The sequence below is a fragment of the Coregonus lavaretus genome, assembly GCF_964263955.1.
Source record: "Coregonus lavaretus genome assembly, chromosome: 15".
NCBI lineage: Eukaryota > Metazoa > Chordata > Actinopteri > Salmoniformes > Salmonidae > Coregonus > Coregonus lavaretus.
The window spans coordinates 17,424,883-17,449,985 of record NC_140002.1 but is presented as its reverse complement, the minus strand read 5'-3'; the positions used below and the strand labels follow the sequence as shown (position 1 = coordinate 17,449,985).

Here is a 25,103-nt window from a genome sequence, read left to right as displayed (position 1 = left end):
GCCCGCCGAGCGTCTGGAGCTGACGTCACTGCAGAGGAGAGAGTTTCCACAGAGGATGATGTCACCTCTCCCCCTCCTCCTTCTCTCTTTTGCAGGTCCTGTCACACACGCACGCAGCACCGAAACAGCCGGTCACGGTGGCCAAATTTGGTCTGTGTGTGTGTTTGTGTGTGTATGTGGTGTGTGTTGTGACGTGTCTGAGTGTGTGAGCATTAGAGTGTGTGTGTTTGTATATGTGTGTGTGAGTGTGTGTGGCTGCCTCCATGGCACTGCTCTCCTGGGGCAGGTATAGAAGCATGGCAGCATGCAGCCCAACCATCCCCCCAAAGAGAGGGCACAGAGATGGGGGGATACAGCTAAGAGAGGGGGAAGAAAAGAAAGGAAGACAGGGAGGGAGAAGAGAGAGAAAAGGAGCGATGGAAAGAGAGAGAGAGAAAGATTAGGTAGACAATGTGGATTCAGAGAGGTAGGAGATGATGAGAGGAGAAGAATAAACAGAAAGAGAGATGGAGAGAATATATCTATCTATCTATATATATCTATATTATATTCCAAGCCCCCGTCACCGCAGGAGGCCTTTTGCCTCTTGGTAGGCTGTCATTGTAAATAAGAATGTGTTCTTAATTGACTAGCCTAGTTAAATAAATGTTGAATAAAAACAATTGACAGAGAGAGAGAAAGAGAGAGATTGAGAGATGGAGATAGAAAGCATCCCCTGGTAGTTCAGGCATTGCCTGTGCAGTATACTGCAGTGTCTATCTACATCCTACCACCCTAAAAACCCTGGAGATACAGTAGTTATCACACTATACCACTACTACTCAGCCCCAACTCTCAACAAAGACCTCAGTGGCAGGCGAGCAGACAAGAATATCATCCAAAGTCTAAAAATAGAACAGCGCTAGATAGCTATCAATCTCTCTCTCTCTGCATCCTGGCTCTAGCAGTGACTTGCTTTGGGAAAAGTAGTGGTCACTACTTGAGAGAAAAAAGCTCCCTCTATCTCTGCAGCCTGTGTCAAAAAAGTATCTAGTCTCTGAAAGCGATGATGTAATGCTCCCTCCCTCCCTCATGACTGGTGCTGCTTTCCCCTGCTTGGGCCCTGAGGGAAAAAAATCTAATTTAGAGCCGAGGAGAAGGAGATAGAGCGGGTGAATGCAAAATGTCTGTTGCCTTGGCTACCCAGACGAGTCACTACCCGCCGACGCGGGGCCACATCTCTGTGATGGATGGGTATTACCGGTGCTCAACACTCATCCTCGCCTCCATTCATTTAGATTACAATACATCTGATTTACCTCGGGGGAATGACAGGGCTGAGTTTTTGAATGTCACGACTCACGAGTGAAAGGCGGGTTGCGTGTAATATTGATTAATTCTGATCAAACACAAAGCCTGTGTGACTGAAAAAGAAAGAAAGCGAGCATTTAATACGAGGAGACCATTGGTGAAAGTGAAAGTGACTCAAATGACTGAAGAAGAGTCACTTCAAGGTCACTGTTTCAATTCTAACCCGCAGGGCTCCTGGGAATGGTGTGTGTGTGTGTTGAGGTTTAGAGACACAGTGTGTGTAGTGGTTGGATGGGATCACGGTTGGGGCTAATATGCCCACCTGGCATATGGGGTGGGGGGGTCTGGAATTGGCTCGGAGACCACAGAACAGTGTAACCTCCAATTATGCAGTGGATAGAGAGAGAGGGGTTCTATCTTTCTAGGGAGTTTTTCCTAGCCACCGTGCTTCTACACCTGCATTACTAGCTGTTTGGGGTTTTAGGCTGGGTTTCTGTACAGCACTTCGAGATATTAGCTGATGTAAGAAGGGCTATATAAAATAAAATTGATTGATTGATTGATCTAACTTAGTCTACACCAGGGTTCCCCAACTGGCGGCATGATTTAATAAAAATAAATACATTGTTTGACATAAAAGACTGTAAAAACAACAGCAAATCAGCTCCAAGTGATTTTTATTTTGGAAATCTGTTCCAAAGTATTCCCACGCATAATAGAGATATATATGTGATCGTATACAAATGAAAGCAAGGTTTGAAATTATTATGTTTTAGTCAAATATTATATCTGTTTGGGCTTCTTGTGGTCAATTTGCAGTCTAGAAATTATTTGTAATTATGTTCCGGCCCACTGACCATCCGCTCAAGAAAAAATAAGCCTGCGGCTGAATCTAGTTGATGATCCCTGGTGCATACCATGGCCAGATATCATGCCATATTTCCTGTATTCAAAAAGCTTTATCGTCCATTAAATGTACATACAGTATTATGGAAACTGGTCTTTGGCTTGTGGCTCATTAGGGTGGTTAGGTAGTATAAAACTCATTAAGTAGAGAACAGCATCAGCAGGACTGAGTGTACACAGTTGCAGTGGGAATGCTCTATAGCACAGCTGCAGGTTCAAGTTGCTCTTATAGGCACAGATCTAGGATTAGTCAATCAATGTCCTAAGTGCGGCTGATGAGTAGAATTAGTTATGTTTCTTAGAGTAGGATGGATCTTGTTGTAGTGTACACCCGCTAGCTCTGTGTGCTCTGATGAACACGACCCATATCTTGACAAGTGCAGGGTGGCAGGTAGCCTCGAGGTTAGAGCGTTGTGCCATAACCGAAAGTTCGCTGGTTCGAATACCGTAGCCGACAAGGTGAAAAATCTGTCACTGTGCCCTTGAGCAAAGCACTTAACCCTAATTGCTCCAGGGCAGCTGTACAATGGTGACCCTGGCCGTGACCCCACTCCCTGCGGGTGTCTCAGGGGGAGTTGGGATATGCAAGAAAAACATTTCCATTACACTTGTGTGTAACAGGACAAATATAAGCACCCCAAAATAATTCTAATAATAAGGGGTAGGGGGTATGGGTTGACTGTAGAGGATAGGGTGAGACACTCACATTGCACTGTGAGCTGGGCCGAGGCGGATGGGGGCCGGCCCAGGCTGTTGCTGGGGCTGCAGGTGAATCTCCCAGCATCCTCTGGCTTCACACTACCAATGATGAGCGAGCCGTCCACCAGAATACTGACCCTGTCCCTCAGGCCACTGCAGAGGAGTGACGGAGAGAGAGGGAGGGAGGAAGAGAGGGAGGGAAGAGCATCAAAGTAGTGTCTATAACCACATCATGGACTCAATGGGGCAAGTCTTAACTTCCACAAGACACATTTTTACTTAATCGTGCATTAATGTCAATGGGAGACTAAGTTAAAATTCAACTTAAGTGGAAATTAGGATTTGTCCCATTGACACATTGAAAAATAATGCTGAATATTGGTGCTGAAATAAGCTGCGTCCTCAGAGCATCCTCAATCTCTCCATATCCCAGTCTGTTGTCCCCAATTGCTTCAAGATGTCCACCATTGTTCCTGTACCCAAGAAAGCGAAGGTAACTGAACTAAATGACTATTGCCCCGTAGCACTCATTTCTGTCATCATGAAGTGCTCTGAGATGCTAGTTAACGACCATATCACGTCCACCTTACCCAACAACCTAGATCCACTACAATTTGCATACCACCCCAACAGATCCACGGATGACGTAATTGCCATTGCACTGCACACTGCCCTATCCCACCTGGACAAGATAAATATCTATGTAAGAATGCTGTTCATCGACTACAGCTCAGCCTTCAACACCATAGTGCCCTCCAAGCTCATTACTAAGCTTGGGGCCCTGGGTCTGAACCCCGCTCTGTGAAACTGGGTCCTGGACTTCCTGACGGGCCAACCCCAGGTGGTGAGTGCTCAGCCCCCTTCTGTACTCACTATTCACACATGACTGCGTGGCCACCCACGTCTCCAAATCAATTGCTGACGACACAACAGTGGTAGGCCTGATTACAAAAAATTATGAGACAACCTACAGGGAGGAGGTGAGAGTCCTGGTGGAGTGGTGCCAGGAAAATAACCTCTTCCTCAACATCAACAAAACAAAGGCGCTGATCGTGGACTAAAGGAGACAGCAGAGAAAGCATGCCCCAATCCACAGTGACGGGCCGCAGTAGAGAGGGTCAAAAGCTTCAAGTTCCTCTGCGTGCACATCACTGACGACCTGAAATGGTCCCTTCACACAGAAAATGTGGTGAAGAATGCGCAGCAGCACCTCTTCAACCTCAGGAGGCTGAAGAAATTTGGCTTGGCCCCTAAGACCCGCACAAACTTCTACAGACGCACCACTGAGAGCATCCTGACGAGCTGTATCACAGCCTTGTATGGCAATTGAAACCGTCCGCAACTGCAGGGGCACACTGCCTGCCCTCCAGGACATCTACAGCACCCGGTGTCACAGGAAGGCCAAGAAGATCATCAAGGACCTCAGCCACCCGAGCCAGGGCCTGTTCACCCAGCTACCATCTAGAAGGAGGAGATAGTACAGGTGGGTGCATCAAAGCTGGGACCAAGAGACTTATAAACAGCTTCTATCTCCAGGCCATCAGACTGTTAAACAATCACCACTAGCTGGCATTCGCCCAATACCCTGCTCTGAACCATAATCCCTGTTACTAGCCGGCTACCACCCAGCACTCTACCCTGCAGAGACTGCTTTCCCCTATGTACATAGAGTCATTGAACACTGGTCACTTTAATAATGTTTACATACGGTTTTACCCGCTTTATACAGTGCATTCGGAAAGTATTCAGACCCCTTGACTTCTTTTTTGTAACATAACAAAATGTGGAAAAAGTCAAGGGGTCTGAAACTTTCCGAATGCACTGTATGTCTATACTGTATTCTAGTCATGGCTCATCCTATACAACTACTACACCTTTTCAATTCCATACTGTCTATACACACCATTATATACAGTGCATTCGGAAAGTATTCAGAACCCATCACTTTTTTCACATTTTACAGCCTTATTCTAAAATGGATTAAATTGTTGTTTTTTTCATCAATCTACACAGAATACCCCGTAATGACAAAGCAAAAACAGGTTTTTATACATTTTTGCTAATTTATTAAAACAAAAAAACAGAAATATAAAATTTACATAAGTATTCAGACCCTTTACTCAGTACTTTGTTGAAGCAGCTTTGGCAGCAATTACAGCCCCGAGTCTACTTGGGTATGACGCTACAAGCTTGGCACACCTGTATTTGGGGAGTTTCTCCCATTCTTCTCTGCAGATCCCTTCAAGCTCTGTCAGCTTGGATGGGGAGCGTCGCTGCACAGCTATTTTCAGGTCTCTCCAGATATGTTTGATCGGGTTCAAGTCCGGGCTCTGGCTGGGCCACTCAAGGACATTCAGAGATTTGTCCCAAAGCCATTCCTGCGTTGTCTTGGCTGTGTGCTTAGGGTCGTTGTCCTGTTGGAAGGTGAAGCTGAGTCTGAGGTCTGGAGCAGGTTTTCATCAAGGATCTCTTTGTACCTTGCTCCGTTCATCTTTCCCTCGATCCTGACTAGTCTCCCAGTCTCTGCCACTGAAAAACATCCCCACAGCATGATGCTGCCACCACCATGCTTCACCGTAGGGATTGTGCCAGGTTTCCTCCAGACATAACGCTTGGCATTCAGGCCAAAGAGTTCAATCTTGGTTTCATCAGACCAGAGAATCTTGTTTCTCATGGTCTGAGAGTTCTTTAGGTGCCTTTTGGCAAAATCCAAGTGGGCTGTCATGTACCTTTTACTGAGGAATGGCTTCCGTCTGGCAACTCTACCATAAATGCCTGATTGGTGGAGTGCTGCAGAGATGGTTGTCCTTCTGGAATGTTCTCCCATCTCCACAGAGGAACTCTGGAGCACTGTTAGAGGGACCATCGGGTTCTTGGTCACCTCCCTGACCAAGGCTGACCAATGGCTGTCTGCCATTTGCCCCGGCACAATTGAAAACGGGATTCATCCGTGAAGAGCACACTTCTCCTGCGTGCCAGTGGCCATCGAAGGTTACGACGCCGAACTGTAGTCAGGTCAAGACCCTGGTGAGGACGTCGAGCAAGCAGATGAGCTTCCCTGAGACGGTTTCTGACAGCTTGTAAAGAAATCCTTCGGTTGTGCAAACCCACAGTTTCATCAGCTGTCCGGGTGGCTTGTCTCAGACGATCCCGCAGGTGAAGAAGCCGGATGTGGAGGTCCTGGGCTGGCGTGGTTACACAAGGTCTGCGGTTATGAGGCCAGCTGGACGTACTGCCAAATTCTCTAAAATGACGTTGGAGGCGGCTTATCGTAGAGAAATGAACATTCAATTCTCTGGCAATGAACATTCAATTCTCTGGCAACAGCTCTGGTGGAAATTCCTGCAGTCAGCATGCCAATTGCACGCTCCTTCAAAACCTGAGACATCTGTGGCATTGTGTTGTGTGACAAAACTGCACATTTTACAGTGGCCTTTTATTGTTCCCAGCACAAAGTGCAGCTGTGTAATGATCATGCTGTTTAATCAGCTTCTTGATATGACACAACCTGTCAGGTCGATGGATTATCTTGGCAAAGGAGAAATGCTCACTAACAGGGATGTAAACAAATTTGTACACAACATTTCAGAGAAATGAGCTTTTTGTGAGTATGGAAGATTTCTGGGGTCTTTTATTTCAGCTCATGAAACATGGGAACAATGCTCTACATGTTGCGTTTATATTTTTGTTCAGTATATATATATATATATATATATATATATATATATATATATATATATATATATATATATATATATATATACAGTACCAGTCAAAAGTTTGGACACACCTACTCATTCCAGGGTTTTTCTTTATTTTTACAATTTTCTACATTGTAGAATTATAGTGAGGACATTAAACCTATGAAATAACACATATGGAATCATGTAGTAACCACAAAAATGTTAAATATATGTTATATTTGAGATTCTTCAAAGTAGCCACCCTTTGCCTTGATGACAGCTTTGCACACTCTTGGCATTCTCTCAACCATCTTCATGAGGTAGTCACCTGTAATGCACTTCAATTAACAGGTGTGTCTTGTTAAAAGTTAATTTGTGAAATTTCTTTCCTTCTTAATGTGTTTGAGCCAATCAGTTGTGTTGTGACAAGGTTGGGGTGATATACCGAAGATAGTCCTATTTGGTAAAAGACCAAGTCCATTAAACGGCAAGAACAGCTCAAATAAGCAAAGAGAAACGACAGTCCATCATTACCTTAAGACATGAAGGTCAGTCAATACGGAACATTTCAAGAACTTTTCAAGTTTCTTCAAGTGCAGTCGCAAAAACCATCAAGCGCTATGATGAAACTGGCTCTCATGAGGACCGCCACAGGAAAGAAAGACCCAGAGTTACCTCTGCTGCAGAGGATAAGTTCATTAGAGTTAACTGCACCTCAGAATGCAGCCCAAATAAATGCTTCACAGAGTTCAAGTAACAGACTGCGTGAATCAGGACTTCATGGTCGAATTGCTGCAAAGTAACCATTACTAAAGGACACCAATAAGAAGAAGAGACTTGCTTGGACCAAGAAACACAAGCAATGGACATTAGACCGGTGGATATCTGTCCTGATGAGTCCAAATTTAAGATTTTTGGCAGAGTAGGGGAACGGATGATCTCCGCATGTGTGGTTCCCACTGTGAAGCATTGAAGAGGAGGTGTGATGGTGTGGGGGTGCTTTGCTGGTGACACTGTCTGTGATTTATTTAGAATTCAAGGCACACTTAACCAGCATGGCTACCACAGAATTCTGCAGCGATATGCCATCCCATCTGGTTTGCGCTTAGTGGGACTATCATTTGTTTTTCAACAGGACAATGACCCAAAACACACCTCCAGGCTGTGTAAGGTCTATTTGTCCAAGAAGGAGAGTGATGGAGTGCTGCATCAGATGACCTGGCCTCCACAATCACCCGACTTCAACCCAATTGAGATGGTTTGGGATGAGTTGGACCGCAGAGTGAAGGAAAAGCAGCCAACAAGTAGTCAGCATATGTGGGAACTCCTTCAAAACTGTTGGAAAAGCATTCCTCATGAAGCTGGTTGAGAGAATGCCAAGAGTGTGCAAAGCTGTCATCAAGGCAAAGGGTGGCTATTTGAAGAATCTCAAATATAAAATATATTTTGATTTGTTTAACACTTTGTTAGTTACTACATGATTCCATATGTGTTATTTCATAGTTTTGATGTCTTCATTATTATTCTACAATGTAGAAAATAGTAAAAATAAAGACAAACCATTGAATGAGTAGGTGTGTCCAAACCTTTGACTGGTACTGTATATAAATTATATCTATATTCTGGACTCTGACATTGCTTGTTCTGATATTTCTTCATTTCTTTCTTTTTACTTTTGGATTATGTGCGTATTGTTTTGTATTGTTTTCTCTGTATTATCACTGCACTGTTGGAGCTAGAAACACAAGCATTTCGCTGCACCTGTGATAAAATCATCAAATCTGTCTACGCGACCAATAAACTGAAATGTGGCTTTACACACAAATGTTTAATAGGTGCAATGTCCAGGTGGCATAGCTTGTTAAATACATTTTCTAATATCATTGTGTATTAATACCATTGTCTCAACTTCCCTGGGCTACAATAACAGAGAAACTGTCTCCTTATAGCCAAACAAGGGCTCTTCCCTTGTCTCTCCTCCCTCCCCATCTCCCTCCACTTAAAAAGTTCATTGAAAAAGCCTGTAAGATCCTATTTTTTCTATAGAGTGTACAGGCCACGCATGAGTGGATGTGGGATGGCTGGGGGCTAGGTGGGAGGCCCGTAATCATAGATAGTGGAGCGTAGAACGGCACAAGCACTGTGTCACTAGATATTCCTGTCACAGAAGAGGTGGGTCATCTATCTATCAGCCTTCTACCTTTTTCCATCTCTATCTTTCTTTGCTTACTGTCTTTCTGTCTCCATTGTGGTGACGCTGTCCATACCGTTCTCACTTTCTCTCTTCCACATTCCCTGACTTTGACTCTCTCATTTTCAGTATCTTCCTTCTCTCACGTCTCTCTACCTCCTTCCCGACCTCCCTCCACTTCAGTCTAACTCTTTTCCCTCTGACTGTCTATCCTCATTCCCTACTTTGCTTACATAGGCTACACTGTGCAAGTACCTTCCTTACCTTTATTATTATAAGAAAAAGTTAGGGGGTGAAAGCTTTAATATTGCAGATATTGTGGCATCTATCAATGTAATTGTCTGCATCATTTCCAATTCCCCCATATATTTTTTGGTAAATATCTGTTTTTAATATATTTTCCTTCTTTATTATTTTCCCCTAACCCTATCATCCCTCCCCTAATTGGAGTAAACTAATGGAGAACAGTACTTAGGCCTCTACTTCCAGCTTATACATACTATATACATTTTACGGACACAGTATTCTTTACATGAGTTATCTAGGTTTTTTGTTATTTTTAGTCCCACCCTTCAGCTCCCCTCAACCCTCCCCATCTATCTCTGAACACCATCCCGTTTATATTAGCCATATATTTTACAACTGTGCTGTTTCACAAAAGTCCTGAACCTTTCTATTCTCATAGTTCCTACAGATGGTAAAAAAAAAAATATATATATATATATATATATATACTGTAAGAGTATTTTTATATTATTGATCGATTGACTATGACTTTTCAAATCACCCAGCAGTGCTATCTGCAGAGTTAGCTCCAGGTAAATGTTATAATTCTTCACCCATTCCTGAACCTGCGACCAAAAACAAACTATTTCAGTGGAGGCTGCTGAGGGGAGGACGGCTCATAATAATGGCTGGAACAGAGTGAATGGAATGGCATCAAACCATGTGTTTGATGTATTTGATGCCATTCCACTGATTGTGCTCCAGCCATTACCATGAGCCTGTCCTCCCCAATTAAGGTGCCACCAACCTCCTGTGTATGGGCAGTACCAAAACAAGTGATCAAATGATTCTGTCTCTTTGCAGCAAAATCTGCAGAGCTGGGATGGTTGTATCACCCATATATATAACATTATATTGGTTGAAATAATTGTATATAGTAATTTCAATTGAAAAGCTCTAAGTTTTGAATCCAGAGTCATTTTGTGTATCAGTTCATAAATCATGTGTCATGGAATCGGTAAATTGAAAATCTCTTCCCAGCTATTTTGCAACCTGTACGGCACAGCTGTCAAATTGTTTTATCCTTAAATGAAACTGGTATACTTTTTTATTTATCCCAATTTTCTTTAACCAATTTTGGTCTTTAATGCAGGGCCGACAGACAAGTTCCTTACTTTCTCTCCCTCCCACTTGCCACTTCCATTTTGGCGGTAATGCTGCAATTAGTTGGCTATAATTTTGAATAGAGCAGACATTTCCATATATTTTTATTAGCTGCATGTGTGACATAACTCCACCAGTCCTATTTATGATATAATTTACAAAGATTATACAGTTTTTTAGTATATTCGAGTTTAACCATAACATTTGTTGTAATATTTGTTCTGTCTTTTCTGGAGGATTAAACTGAAATAGCAAACAACTTTCTATGGCTTGCTTTAAAAATAGCGATATTTTGGAGATTATTTCATTTTCAAATATCCGAAAGTGTGAGGTTGTAATCTGAATAAAGGGAAAAAGGCCATTCTTGAACACGGGGTGAGCCATTCTTACTAATCTGCTAGAAAACCAGTTCCGATTTAAGTATACTTTTTGTATGACTGAAGCCTTTAGTGAGAGGTCTAATGCTTTAATATTTAATAATTTCTGCCCTCCGAATTCATATTAATGATATAAATAGGCCCATTTAATTTTGTCTGGGTTGCCATTCCAAATAAAATTGAATATTTCTTGCTCATTTAATGAAAAATAAAAAAAGTTGTTAGGTGTAGGCAGGGCCATAAGCAACTAGGTAAACTGGGATATGACTAAAGAGTTAATCAGGGTGATTTTTTCCACAAATAGACAGCTATTTTCCTTTCCATGACAGCAAGATCTTATCTATTTTTGCAAACTTTCTATTAAAATGTATTGTAGTGAGATAATTTATTTATTTTGGGATATGAATACCTAGTATGTCCACTTCACCGTTAGACCATTTTATTGGTAAACTACACGGTAATGTAAAAGTTGTATTTTTTAGTGATCCAATACGTAATATAGTACATTTCTCATAATTTGATTGTAATCCAGAGAGGTTAGAAAAATGATCTAGATCCTATATGAGGCTATGGAGGGATCCAAATTCTGGATTTAAAAGAAAACATCAATCATAAGCGTACAATGACACCTTTGTTTTTAAGCTCTGGATTTCAAGCCCCTTGATATTATTGTTGGATCTGATTATAATAGCTAACATTGTGATGGCCATAATAAATAGATATGCCGATAGTGGACAACCTTGTTTTACTCCTCTTGACAGTATAATACTTTCTGAGAAGTAGCCATAATTTACTATTTTACACCTAGGGTTACTATATATAAATTTAACCCATTGTATAATAGATTCTCACAAATTTAAATATTCCAGGCATTTATATATAAACCCCAGTCGTACTTTATCAAATGCCTTTTCGAAGTCTGCTATGAATAGCAGGCCTGGTTTCCCATATTTTCCATAGTGTTCTATTGTTTCCAATACTTGCCTTATATTATCTCCAATGTATCTTCCATGTAAAAAACCTGTCTGATTAGAATGAATAATATCCGACAATACCTTTTTAATTCTATGCGCTATGCATTTTGCTAGAATTTTGCATCACAACACTGAAGTGTAAGGGGCCTCCAATTTTTTTAATGGACTGGATCTTTATATTTACCACCTGGGTCCTGTTTCAGTAATAGTGAAATCAGACCTTCTTGTTGAGTATCTATATATTTTTATAGGAGTGGTTAAAACATGCTAATAATGGTCCTCTGAGTACATAATGTACCTCAACTGGTATGCCATCCAGCCCTTCAATTTTCCCTGATTTAAAGGCTTTAATTGCATCAATAAGTTCCTCCTCTGTAATTTGGTCTTCACATGAATCTTTCAGTACAGCTGTTAACCTCTTCAGGATCGGACCCTTAAGACATACCCAAATCTAACTGCCTATAGCTCAGGACCTGAAGCAAGGATATGCATATTCTTTATACCATTTGAAAGGAAACACTTAGAAGTTTGTGGAAATGTGAAATTAATGTAGGAGAATAAACACATTAGATCTGGTAAAAGATATTACAAACAAAAAAACATGCGTTTTCTATATATATTTTTTTGTTCCATCATCTTTGAAATACAAGAGAAAGGCCACAATATAATATTGCAGGTTAGGCGCAATTTAGATTTTGGCCATTAGATGGCAGCAGTGTGTGTGCAAAGTTTAAGATTGATCCAGTGAAGCATTGCAATACTGGACTATTTTGTGTTAAGTCTGCCCAAATTTGCCGAATTGGTCAATTGATACATTTTCAAGTACATAACTAGAGAGAACATACAAAAATCGTAATAAAAAATCTAAGTTTACACACTCCCAGGAATGTCATACATGATGGATCATTAGCTTATACAATAACTTTCACACATCTAGATGGCCGGGCGGTGTGGGTGTGGAGCCAGAGACAGCAGGGGTTCAAACTGTAGGACCCAGTTCCTACATTTGAATATAAGAATGGATTTTATCAAACACAGATATGCTATATTTTATCTCTGGGACCCTTAGGATGGCAAATCAGAGCAAGATTACTGAATGTAAGTACATTATTTCACTTCAGAGGTGAATGTATCAAACCAGTTGCCGTGATACATTTTTTGTGGTTGTGCACTCTCCTCAAACAATAGCATGGTATTTTTTCACTGTAATAGCTACTGTAAATTGGACAGTGCAGTTAGATTAACAAGAATTTAAGCTTTCAGCCCATATAAGACATGTCTATGTCCTGGAAAGTTTGCTGTTACTTACAACAGTCATGCTAATCACATTAGCTCATGTTAGCTCAACCGTCCCGTATACGGGACACCGATCCCGGAGAGGTTAATTTTACATTATTAATAGAAAAATTAAACTTGTAATTAACTTCGGTTAGTGGAGATGGAGGAGACTGAAACGAAAACATATGGTTAAAGTACTTTGCTTCCTCTTTCAAAATATTGTTTGTGTCACGGATTCTGCCGAGGCTGCTCCTCCTCCTTGCTCGGGCAGGCTTCGGCGTTTGTCGTCCCCGGAGTACTAGCTACTGCCGATCGATGTTTTCGGTGTTTGTCTTGTGTTGTCTAGTTAGTACACCTGTTGCATATTAGTGTTGATTGTGTAGCATATAAGTTCCCTTGTTTTACGTTTGGGCTTTGTGTGTTATTGTTCATTGTCTTGTTGATGTTCGGCCTAGCTACTACTTCGGATTACGCATATGGTGTTTTTCCCTCCAGTGTTGGAGACGTTTGTTTTGTGCGTAACGCTCAGTAAAGTAGTCAACCTTGATTCTCTGTGTCCTGCGTCTGACTTCACTCGCCGCGTACACATCACCTCCTGACAGAATAACACACCACCATGGAGTAAGCAGGACCAGCGGTACCAACGGAGTCTTTAGAGGAGCGCGTCAGCAGCCAAGACGCCATGATCCGAAGACTCGGCACCGCCATGCAGGATGTGATAGGACACTTTGAGCCGATGGGAAAGAGGAGGTTTGCCCACACCTCCTCCTACAATACCACCACCATCGGCCAGACCCATCGTTCCATCTCCGGAGTCCAGTGGGTTTCGGCTCTCGCTCCCGAGGGCTTATGATGGCACCGCAGCCGGGTGTCAGGGTTTCCTGCTTCAAGTAGAACTCTACCTGGCAACCATTCACCCGGCGCCCTCGGGATACGAGAGCGTTTCCGCCCTCATCTCCTGTCTATCCGGCAAGGCATTGGAGTGGGCCAATGCCGAATGGAGGGGAATAGACGCCGCCACCATCAGTTATGCAGAGTTCTCCTGCCGCTTCAGGGCGGTTTTCGATCATCCCCCAGAGGGGAAAGCGGCGGGGGAGCGTCTGTTCCACCTCCGACAGGGGAAGAGGAGCGCGCAAGATTTCGCCCTGGATTTCCGGACTCTGGCGGCCAATGCGGGATGGAATGAGAGGGCCCTCATCGACCACTATAGGTGCAGCCTACGGGAGGATGTTCGCAGAGAGTTGGCCTGCAGCGACACCAACTTGAGCTTCGATCAGTTGGTGGACATGTCGATCCGTCTGGATACCCTGCTGGCTACCCGCGGACGTCCGGAGTTAAGGCCGTCCATTCCATCCCCCAGCACCTCCGAGCCGAGCCCTATGGAGCTCGGGGGTGCTGGTGCTAGAGAGAGGAGGAGTGAGACCCGGAGAGAGGCCGTCCCCTGCACCAGCTGTGGCCGTAGAGGACACACTGCGGTTCAGTGCTGGGGAGGGTCTCCTGGGAATCGAGGCAGCAGGTCACGCACTGATGAGTCATTCCAGGTGAGTAAGCGCCCAACTCACCCAGAGCTCTCTGTTGTCCACTTGTGTATCCAAGTTGAATTTCCCCAGGTTTCATTTCATTCCCAGCATAAGGCGCTAGTCGATTCAGGCGCAGCTGGGAATTTTATTGATCGCAATTTCTGTTACAAGTTAGGTATTCCCCTCCTACCAGTAGATGTGCCTTTCCCTATCCATGCCCTAGACAGCCGTCCTTTGGGGTCAGGATTGATTAGGGAGGTCACGGCGCCACTTAAGATGAAGACGCAGGGGGGTCATGAGGAAATTATACAGTTGTATCTGATCGACTCTCCTGCGTTTCCCGTGATGCTGGGGCTTCCTTGGTTAATATCTCATGACCCCAACATTTCGTGGCAACAGAGGGCTCTCAGGGAGTGGTCTGATCAGTGTGTCTGGCGGTGTGTAGGTGTTTCCGACAACGGTGGAGAGTCCGAACCAAGTACCCGCACTGCACATTCCTCCTGAGTATAATGATTTGGCACTCGTCTTCAGTAAGAAGAGGGCGACTCAATTACCACCGCATAGACAGGGGGATTGTGCGATAGACCTCCAGGCAGGCGCTGCACTTCCGCGTAGTCATGTGTATCCTCTGTCTCAAGAGGAGACGGCGGCTATGGAAACATACATCGCCGAATCTCTGGGACAGGGATACATACGGCCCTCCACTTCTCCTGCGTCCTCGAGTTTCTTTTTTGTGAAGAAGAAGAATGGAGGGTTGCGCCCGTGTATAGATTACCGTAGTCTCAATCAGATTACTATTAAATATAGTTATCCTCTCCCTCTGATTGTGAGTATGACGGAGTCATTACACGGAGCGCGATTCTTCACAAAATTGGATCTCAGGAGTGCTTACAACCTGGTGCGCATTAGGGAGGGAGATTAATGGAAAACAGCATTTAGTACCACCTCGGGTCACTATGAGTATCTCGTCATGCCATACGGGTTAATGAATGCTCCTTCAGTATTCCAATCATTTGTGGACGAGATTTTCCGGGATTTGCATGGGCAGGGTGTAGTGGTGTATATTGACGACATTCTAATATACTCTGCTACACGAGCCGAGCATGTGGCCCTGGTGCGTCGGGTGTTGGATAGGCTGTTGGAGCATGACTTGTATGTGAAGGCTGAGAAATGCCTGTTTTTCCAGGAGTCCATCTCCTTCCTGGGACACCGGTTGTCCGCGTCAGGGGTGGAGATGGAGATTGACCGCGTTTCAGCCGTACGTAATTGGCAGACTCCCACCACGGTTAAGGAGGTGCAGCGGTTTTTGGGTTTTGCCAATTACTACTGGAGGTTTATCCGGGGTTTTGGACAGGTAGCAGCTCCCATCACCTCCCTGCTAAAGGGGGGCCCGGTGCGTTTGCAGTGGTCGGCTGAGGCGGACAGGGCGTTTAGACATCTGAAGGACCTGTTCACCTCGGTTCCAGTGCTGGCACATCCGGACCCCTCTTTGGCGTTCCAAGTGGAGGTGGACGCGTCAGAGGCGGGTATTGGGGCTGTACTGTCTCAACGCTTGGGCACGCCTCATAAACTCCGTCCCTGTGCCTTTTACTCTAAGAAGCTCAGCCCGGCGGAACGTAATTAAGACATGGGGGACAGGGAGCTGCTAGCTGTGGTCCAAGCCCTAAAGGTGGGGAGGCATTGGCTTGAGGGGGCTCAACACCCTTTTCTCATTCTGACTGACCATCGTAACCTGGAGTACATCCGGGCAGCTAGGAGACTTAACCCTCGTCAAGCTAGGTGGGCCATGTTTCTGGCTCGGTTTGTCTTTAAGCTCACCTATATACCAGGGTCACAGAACGTTAAGGCAGACGCGCTGTCCCGGCGATATGACACAGAGGAGAGGTCCATTGAGCCCACTCCCATACTTCCAGAGTCTTGTCTGGTGGCACCGGTGGTGTGGGAGGCCGATGCGGAGATCGAGCGGGCGTTACGTACCGACCCTACTCCTCCAGAGTGTCCGGAGGGGCGGAAGTACGTGCCGCTCGAGATCCGTGATCGACTAATTTATTGGGCTCACACGTCACCCTCCTCTGGTCATCCTGGTATTGGCCGGACAGTGCACTGCCTTAGTGAAAAGTACTGGTGGCCAACATTGGCAAAGGACGTGAGGGTTTATGTCCCCTCCTGCTCGGTGTGCGCTCAGTGTAAGGCACCTAGACACCTGCCCAGGGGGAAGTTACAACGCCTACCCGTTCCACAACGGCCGTGGTCTCACCTATCGGTGGACTTTGTCACGGACCTTCCCCCCTCCCAGGGGAATACCACTATTTTGGTCGTTGTGGATCGGTTTTCTAAGGCCTGCCATCTCATTCCAATGCCGGGTCTCCCTACTGCCCTACAAACTGCTGAGGCCCTGTTTACTCACGTCTTCCGGCACTACGGGGTACCTGAGGATATAGTGTCTGATCGGGGTCCCCAGTTCACCTCTAGAGTCTGGAGGGCGTTTATGGAACGCTTGGGGGTCTCGGTTAGCCTTACCTCGGGTTTCCACCCTGAGAGTAATGGGCAGGTGGAGAGAGTAAACCAGGATGTGGGTAGGTTTCTGAGGTCCTATTGCCAGGACCGGCAGGAGGAGTGGTCGGGGTATATCCCCTGGGCAGAGATTGCCCAGAACTCACTTCGCCACTCCTCTACTAACCTGACTCCTTTTCAGTGTGTGTTGGGGTATCAGCCGGTTCTGGCACCCTGGCATCAGAGCCAGATCGAGGCTCCTGCGGTGGATGAATGGTTTCGGCGCTCGGAGGAAACATGGAACGGTGCGCATGTCCATCTGCAGCGGGCTATCCGTAGGCATAAGGCGAGCGCCGATCGCCACCGCAGTGAGGGTCCAGTGTATGCACCTGGAAATCGAGTCTGGCTCTCGACTCGAAACCTGCCCCTTCGCCTGCCCTGCCGGAAGCTGGGTCGGCGGTTTGTGGCGCCATTTAAAGTCCTGAGGAGATTGAACGAGGTATGTTACAGGTTACAACTGCCCAATGATTATCGCATTAACCCCTCGTTCCATGTGTCTCTCCTCAGGCCGGTGGTAGCTGGTCCACTCCAGGAGAATGAGATACGAGAGGCTCCTCTGCCCCCACTGGACATCGAGGGGGCTTCGGCGTACTCAGTCCGGTCCATCGTGGATTCGAGACGTCGGATGGGGGGTCTGCAGTATCTCGTGGAGTGGGAGGGGTACGGTCCGGAGGAACGGTGCTGGGTGCCTAGGAGGGACATCTTAGATCCCTCCCTCTTGACGGAGTTCCACCGGAGTCATCCCACTCGGCCTGCTCCGCGTCCTCCTGGCCGTCCCCGAGGCCGGGGTCGGCGCACGGCTGGAGCCACGCGTCAAGGGGGGGGGGTACTGTCACGGATTCTGCCGAGGCTGCTCCTCCTCCTTGCTCGGGCAGGCTTCGGCGTTCGTCGTCCCTGGAGTACTAGCTACTGCCGATCGATGTTTTCGGTGTTTGTCTTGTGTTGTCTAGTTAGTACACCTGTTGCATATTAGTGTTGATTGTGTAGCATATAAGTTCCCTTGTTTTACGTTTGGGCTTTGTGTGTTATTGTTCATTGTCTTGTTGATGTTCGGCCTAGCTACTACTTCGGATTACGCATATGGTGTTTTTCCCTCCAGTGTTGGAGACGTTTGTTTTGTGCGTAACGCTCAGTAAAGTAGTCAACCTTGATTCTCTGTGTCCTGCGTCTGACTTCACTCGCCGCGTACACATCACCTCCTGACAGTTTGGTGAATCATGGGTGACTTATTTTTGGTAGCATTTCTATGTTGAAGATTAAAAAAGAATTTGGTGCATTTTTCCCCATATTCCATCCAGTTTGCTTTATTTTTTATAATATATAACACTTGATCTTTCTTGAATAAGTTCCTCCAGTTCTTTTTGTCTATCTGTACTGTTAGTCCCTCTATTTCCTTTGTTAATATGTACTCTTTTGACCTAAATTGCTTTTGTTTTAAAGATGAGTATTTCATTGCATGGCCTCTAAAGGCACATTTAAAAGTGTCACATACAATAAGGGGATCTGCTGTACCTATGTTATGTCGGAAAAAGTTTTTGGTTAAAAACAAGTTGTCTTCCAATATGCTTTGATTACATTTCCAATATCCCCGCCCATGTGAATTCTGTAAGAGAAATGTATATGGCAATTATTTATTACCAGTACGTGTACTCCGAGCATGCAGTGACCATCTGGCAAGTGTCTTCACTGACATTTTCAACCTGTCCCTGACTGACTCTGTAATACCAACATGTTTCAAGCAGACCACCATAGTCCCTGTGCCCAAGAACACTAAGGTAACCTGCCTAAATGACTACCGACCCGTAGCACTCACGTCTGTAGCCATGAAGTGCTTTGAAAGGCTGGTCATGGCTCACATCAACACCATTATCCCAGACACCCTAGACCCACTCCAATTTGCATACCGCCCCAACAGATCCACAGATGATGCAATCTCTATTGCAATCCACACTGCCCTTTCCCACCTGGACAAAAGGAACACCTATGTGAGAATGCTATTATTTGACTACAGCTCAGCGTTCAACACCATACTGACCTCAAATATCATCACTAAGCTAAGGACCCTGGGAATAAACACCTCCCTCTGCAACTTAAGATCCTGGACTTCCTGAAGGGCCAACCCCAGGTGGTAAGGGTAGGTAACAACACATCTGCCATGCTGATCCTCAACACGGGGGCCCCTCAGGGTGCGTGCTCAGTCCCCTCCTGTACTCTCTGTTCACCCATGACTGCATGGCCAGGCACGACTCCAACACAATCATTAAGTTTGCCGACGACACAACAGTGGTAGGCCTGATCACCGACAACGATGAGACAGCCTATGGGGAGGAGGTCAGAGACCTGGCCGTGTGGTGCCAGGATAACAACCTCTCTCTCAACATGATCAAGACAAAGGAGATGATTGTGGACTACAGGAAAAAGAGGACTGAGCACGCCCCCATTCTCATCGATGGGGCTGTAGTGGAACAGGTTAAGAGCTTCAAGTTCATTGGTGTCCCCTCAAAACTATCATGGTCCAAACACACCAAGACAGTCGTGAAGAGGGCACGACAAAGCCTATTCCCCCTAAGGAGACTGAAAAGATTTGGCATGGGTCCTCAGATCATCAAAAAGTAATACTGCTGCACCATCGAGAGCATCCTGATTGGTTGCATCACTGTCTGGTATGGCAACTGCTCGGCCTCCGACTGCCAGGCACTACAGAGGGTAGTGCTTACGGCCCAGTACATCACTGGGGCCAAGCTTCCTGCCATCCAGGACCTTTATACCAGGTGGTGTCAGAGGAAGAGCCTAAAAATTTTCAAAGACTCCAGCCACCCTAGACATAGACTGTTCTCTCTGCTACCGCACGGCAAGCGGTACCGGAGCACCAAGTCTAGGTCCAAAAGGCTTCTTAATAGCTTCTACCCCCAAGCCATAAGACTCCTGAACAGCTAATCAAATGGCTATACAGAATATTTGCATTGTCCCCCCCCCCCCCCATCCCCTCTTTTATGCTGCTGCTACTCTCTGTTTATTATCTATGCATAGTCACTTTAACTCTACCTACATGTCCATATTACCTCAATTACCTCAACTAACCTGTGCCCCCGCACATTGACTCTGTACCGGTACCCCCTGAATATAGCCTTGCTACTGTTATTTTACTGCTGCTCTTTAATTATTGAACACCTTTGGGATGAATTGGAACGCCATCTGCGAGCCAGGCCTAATCGCCCAACATCAATGCCTGACCTCACTAATGCTCTTGTGGCTGAATGCAAGCAAGTCCACGCAGCAATGTTCCAACATCTAGTGGAAAGAGTGGAGGTTGTTTTAGTAGCAAAGGGGGGACAGAAGAGTCATCTTCCCGAGACAGAAGAGTCATTTTCCTGTGCGTTTTAGCTGCCAACTTTACGTTATTTTCCGTTTTTCCATCGCAACTTTTTTTTTTTTTTTTTTTTTTCCTTTTTTTTAAATCTTTTTAATTTTTTTTTTTTTTTTTTTTTTTTTTTTTCCCTTATTCAACTTTTTCACTCCGGACGCTTTATCTGGACATGGCTCATCAACATCTTCAACAGTCGAAGCTAAGTAGTAACATTAACATGATGTCTTTTAATTGCAGTCGCTGTACTCATAATATACAGGAGAATTCTCGCCTTACGGCGAGAATAGCTGTGCTACAAGCCCAGCTTCAGACGCAATCGTTAGGCAAGAGTATTATCAGTGTAGGAAAGGAAGAAACAGCGTCTGTGCCACCAGTAAGTACAGACAGTAACGTTAGTATAACTCCCCCCGCACAGTCCCTGCAGCCGGACAACTTTCTCATGGCTTCTGGAGGGAAATACTGTTGGAATGCTCAACCGGTGTCGCTCATTCAGCCGACAGAAACCTTCAACCGGTTTTCCCCATTATGTAGCGAGTCGGAGTCTGAGTCTGAGTCTTCTCTAGTCTCTACTCCTCCCGTTACGGGGTCTGAGACGCCGAAGGCTCACACCATTAGCTCTGACAAATTGAAAACCCTAGTCATTGGCGACTCCATTACCCGCAGTATTAGACTTAAAACGAATCACCCAGCGATCATACACTGTTTACCAGGGGGCAGGGCTACCGACGTTAAGGCTAATCTAAAGATGGTGCTGGCTAAAGCTAAAACTGGCGAGTGTAGAGAGTATAGAGATATTGTTATCCACGTCGGCACCAACGATGTTAGGATGAAACAGTCAGAGGTCACCAAGTGCAACATAGCTTCAGCGTGTAAATCAGCTAGAAAGATGTGTCGGCATCGAGTAATTGTCTCTGGCCCCCTCCCAGTTAGGGGAAGTGACGAGCTCTACAGCAGAGTCTCAGCACTTAATCGCTGGTTGAAAACTGTTTTCTGCCCCTCCCAAAAGATAACATTTGTGGATAATTGGCCCTCTTTCTGGGACTCACCCACAAACAGGATCAAGCCTGACCTGCTGAGGAGTGACGGACTCCATCCTAGCTGGAGGGGTGCTCTCCTCTTATCTACCAACATAGATAGGGCTCTAACTCCTTTAGCCCCACAGTGAAATAGGGTGCAGGCCAGGCAGCAGGCTGTTAGCCAACCTGCCAGCTTAGTGGAGTCTGCCAATAGCATAGTCAGTGTAGTCAGCTCAGCCATACCCATTGAGACTGTGTCTGTGCCTCGACCTAGGTTGGGCAAAACTAAACATGGTGGTGTCCACCCTAGCAATCTTATTAGGATAAAGACCTCCTCCATTCCTGCCATTATTGAAAGAGATCGTGATACCTCACATCTCAAAATAGGGTTACTTAATGTTAGATCCCTCACTTCAAAGGCAGTCATAGTCAATGAACTAATCACTGATCATAATCTTGATGTGATTGGCCTGACTGAAACATGGCTTAAGCCTGATGAATTTGCTGTGTTAAATGAGGCCTCACCTCCTGGTTACACTAGTGACCATATTCCCCGTGCATCCCGCAAAGGCGGAGGTGTTGCTAACATTTACGATAGCAAATTTCAATTTACAAAAAAAAAAATGACGTTTTCATCTTTCGAGCTTCTAGTCATGAAATCTATGCAGCCTACTCAATCACTTTTTATAGCTACTGTTTACAGGCCTCCTGGGCCATATACAGCGTTCCTCTCTGAGTTTCCTGAATTCCTATCAGACCTTGTAGTCATAGCAGATCATATTCTAATTTTTGGTGATTTTAATATTCACATGGAGAAGTCCACAGACCCACTCCAAAAGTCCTTCGGAGCCATTATCGACTCAGTGGGTTTTGTCCAACATGTCTCTGGACCTACTCACTGCCACAGTCATACTCTGGACCTAGTTTTGTCCCATGGAATAAATGTTGTAGATCTTAATGTTTTTCCACAAAATCCTGGACTATCGGACCACCATTTTATTACGTTTGCAATCGCAACAAATAATCTGCTCAGACCCCAACCAAGGAGCATCAAAAGTCGTGCTATAAATTCTCAGACAACACAAAAATTCATTGATGCCCTTCCAGACCCCTTCTGCCTACCCAAGGACGTCAGAGGACAAAAATCAGTTAACCACTTAACTGAGGAACTAAATTTAACCTTGCACAATACCCTAGATGCAGTTGCACCCCTAAAAACGAAAAACATTTGTCATAAGAAACTAGCTCCCTGGTATACAGAAAATACCCGAGCTTTGAAGCAAGCTTCCAGGAAATTGGAACGGAAATGGCGCCACACCAAACTGGAAGTCTTCCGACTAGCTTGGAAAGACAGTACCGTGCAGTACCGAAGAGCCCTCACTGCTGCTCGATCATCCTACTTTTCCAAATTAATCGAGGAAAATAAGAACAATCCAAAATTTCTTTTTGATACTGTTGCAAAGCTAACTAAAAAGCAGCATTCCCCAAGAGAGGATGGTTTTCACTTCAGCAGTGATAAATTCATGAACTTCTTTGAGGAAAAGATCATGACCATTAGAAAGCAAATTACGGACTCCTCTTTGAATCTGCGTATTCCTCCAGGGCTTAGCTGTCCTGGATCTGCACAGCTCTGCGAGGGCCTGGGATCGGGAGAGACACTTAAGTGTTTTAGTACTATATCTCTTGACACAATGATGAAAATAATCATGGCCTCTAAACCTTCAAGCTGCATACTGGATCCTATTCCTACTAAACTGCTGAAGGAGCTGCTTCCTGTGCTTGGCCCTCCTATGTTGAACATAATAAACAGCTCTCTATCCACCGGATGTGTACCAAACTCACTAAAAGTGGCAGTGATAAAGCCTCTCTTGAAAAAGCCAAACCTTGACCCGGAAAATATAAAAAACTATCGGCCAATATCGAATCTTCCATTCCTCTCAAAAATTTTAGAAAAAGCTGTTGCGCAGCAACTCACTGCCTTTCTGAAGACAAACAATGTATACGAAATGCTTCAGTCTGGTTTTAGACCCCATCATAGCACTGAGACTGCACTTGTGAAGGTGGTAAATGACCTTTTAATGGCGTCAGACCGAGGCTCTGCATCTGTCCTCGTGCTACTAGACCTTAGTGCTGCCTTTGACACCATCGATCACCACATTATTTTGGAGAGACTGGAAACCCAAATTGGTCTACACGGACAAGTTCTGGCCTGGTTTAGATCCTACCTGTCGGAAAGATATCAGTTTGTCTCTGTGAATGGTCTGTCCTCCGACAAATCAACTGTACATTTCGGTGTTCCTCAAGGTTCCGTTTTAGGACCACTATTGTTTTCACTATATATTTTACCTCTTGGGGATGTTATTCGAAAACATAATGTTAACTTTCACTGCTATGCGGATGACACACAGCTGTACATTTCAATGAAGCATGGTGAAGCCCCAAAATTGCCCTCGCTAGAAGCCTGTGTTTCAGACATAAGGAAGTGGATGGCTGAAAACTTTTTACTTTTAAACTCGGACAAAACAGAGATGCTTGTTCTAGGTCCCAAGAAACAAAGAGATCTTCTGTTAAATCTGACAATTCATCTTGATGGTTGTAAAGTCGTCTCAAATAAAACTGTGAAGGACCTAGGCGTTACTCTTGACCCTGATCTCTCTTTTGACGAACATATCAAGACTGTTTCAAGGACAGCTTTTTTCCATCTACGTAACATTGCAAAAATCAGAAATTTTCTGTCCAAAAATGATGCAGAAAAATTAATCCATGCATTTGTTACTTCTAGATTAGACTACTGCAATGCTCTATTTTCCGGCTACCCGGATAAAGCACTAAATAAACTTCAGTTAGTGCTAAATACGGCTGCTAGAATCCTGACTAGAACCAAGAAATTTGATCATATTACTCCAGTGCTAGCTTCCCTACACTGGCTTCCTGTTAAGGCAAGGGCTGATTTCAAGGTTTTACTGTTAACCTATAAAGCGTTACATGGGCTTGCTCCTACCTATCTTTCCGAGTTGGTCCTGCCGTACATACCAATACGTACGCTACGGTCACAAGACGCAGGCCTCCTAATTGTCCCTAGAATTTCTAAGCAAACAGCGGGAGGCAGGGCTTTCTCCTATAGATCTCCATTTTTATGGAACAGTCTGCCTACCCATGTGAGAGACGCAGACTCGGTCTCAACCTTTAAGTCTTTACTGAAGACTTATCTCTTCAGTAGGTCATATGATTGAGTGTAGTCTGGCCCAGGAGTGTGAAGGTGAACGGAAAGGCTGGAGCAACGAACAGCCCTTGCTGTCTCTGCCAGGCCGGTTCCCCTCTCCACTGGGGTTCTCTGCCTCTAACCCTGTTGCAGGGGCTGAGTCACTGGCCTGCTGGTGCTCTTTCATGCCGTCCCTGGGAGGGGTGCGTCACTTGAGTGGGTTGAGTTACTGACGTGATCTTCCTGTCTGGGTTGGCGCCCCCCCCCCCCCTTGGTTTGTGCTGTGGTGGAGACCTCTGTGGGCTATACTCGGCCTTGTCTCAGGATTGTAAGTTGGTGGTTGGGGATATCCCTCTAGTGGTGCGGGGGCTGTGCTTTGGCGGAGTGGGTGGGGTTATATCCTTCCTGTTTGGCCCTGTCCGGGGGTTTCTTCGGATGGGGCCACAGTGTCTCCGGACCGCTCCTGTCTCAGCCTCCAGTATTTATGCTGCAGTAGTTTATGTGTCGGGGGGCTGGGGTTAGTTGGTTATACCTGGAGTACTTCTCCTGTCTTATCCAGTGTCCTGTGTGAATTTAAGTATGCTCTCTCTAATTCTCTCGTTCTCTCTTTCTCTCTGAGAACCTGAGCCCTAGGACCATACGTCAGGACTACCGGGCA

At 45.3% G+C, this 25,103-nt stretch overlaps 1 protein-coding gene across 1 annotated transcript in view; it reads right to left on the bottom strand.

Annotated features, from left to right (window-relative positions):
• Window positions 1–25,103, bottom strand: part of LOC311142021 (protein turtle homolog B-like) — a gene marked incomplete at both ends in the record, with an annotated part of 209,409 nt that overhangs the window by 62,390 nt on the left and 121,916 nt on the right. Inside the window, one exon of the mRNA XM_084177567.1 lies at window positions 2,903–3,048. Coding sequence (XP_084033693.1) covers window positions 2,903–3,048 — 146 coding nt within the window. The remainder of the gene's footprint in view (window positions 1–2,902; window positions 3,049–25,103) is intronic.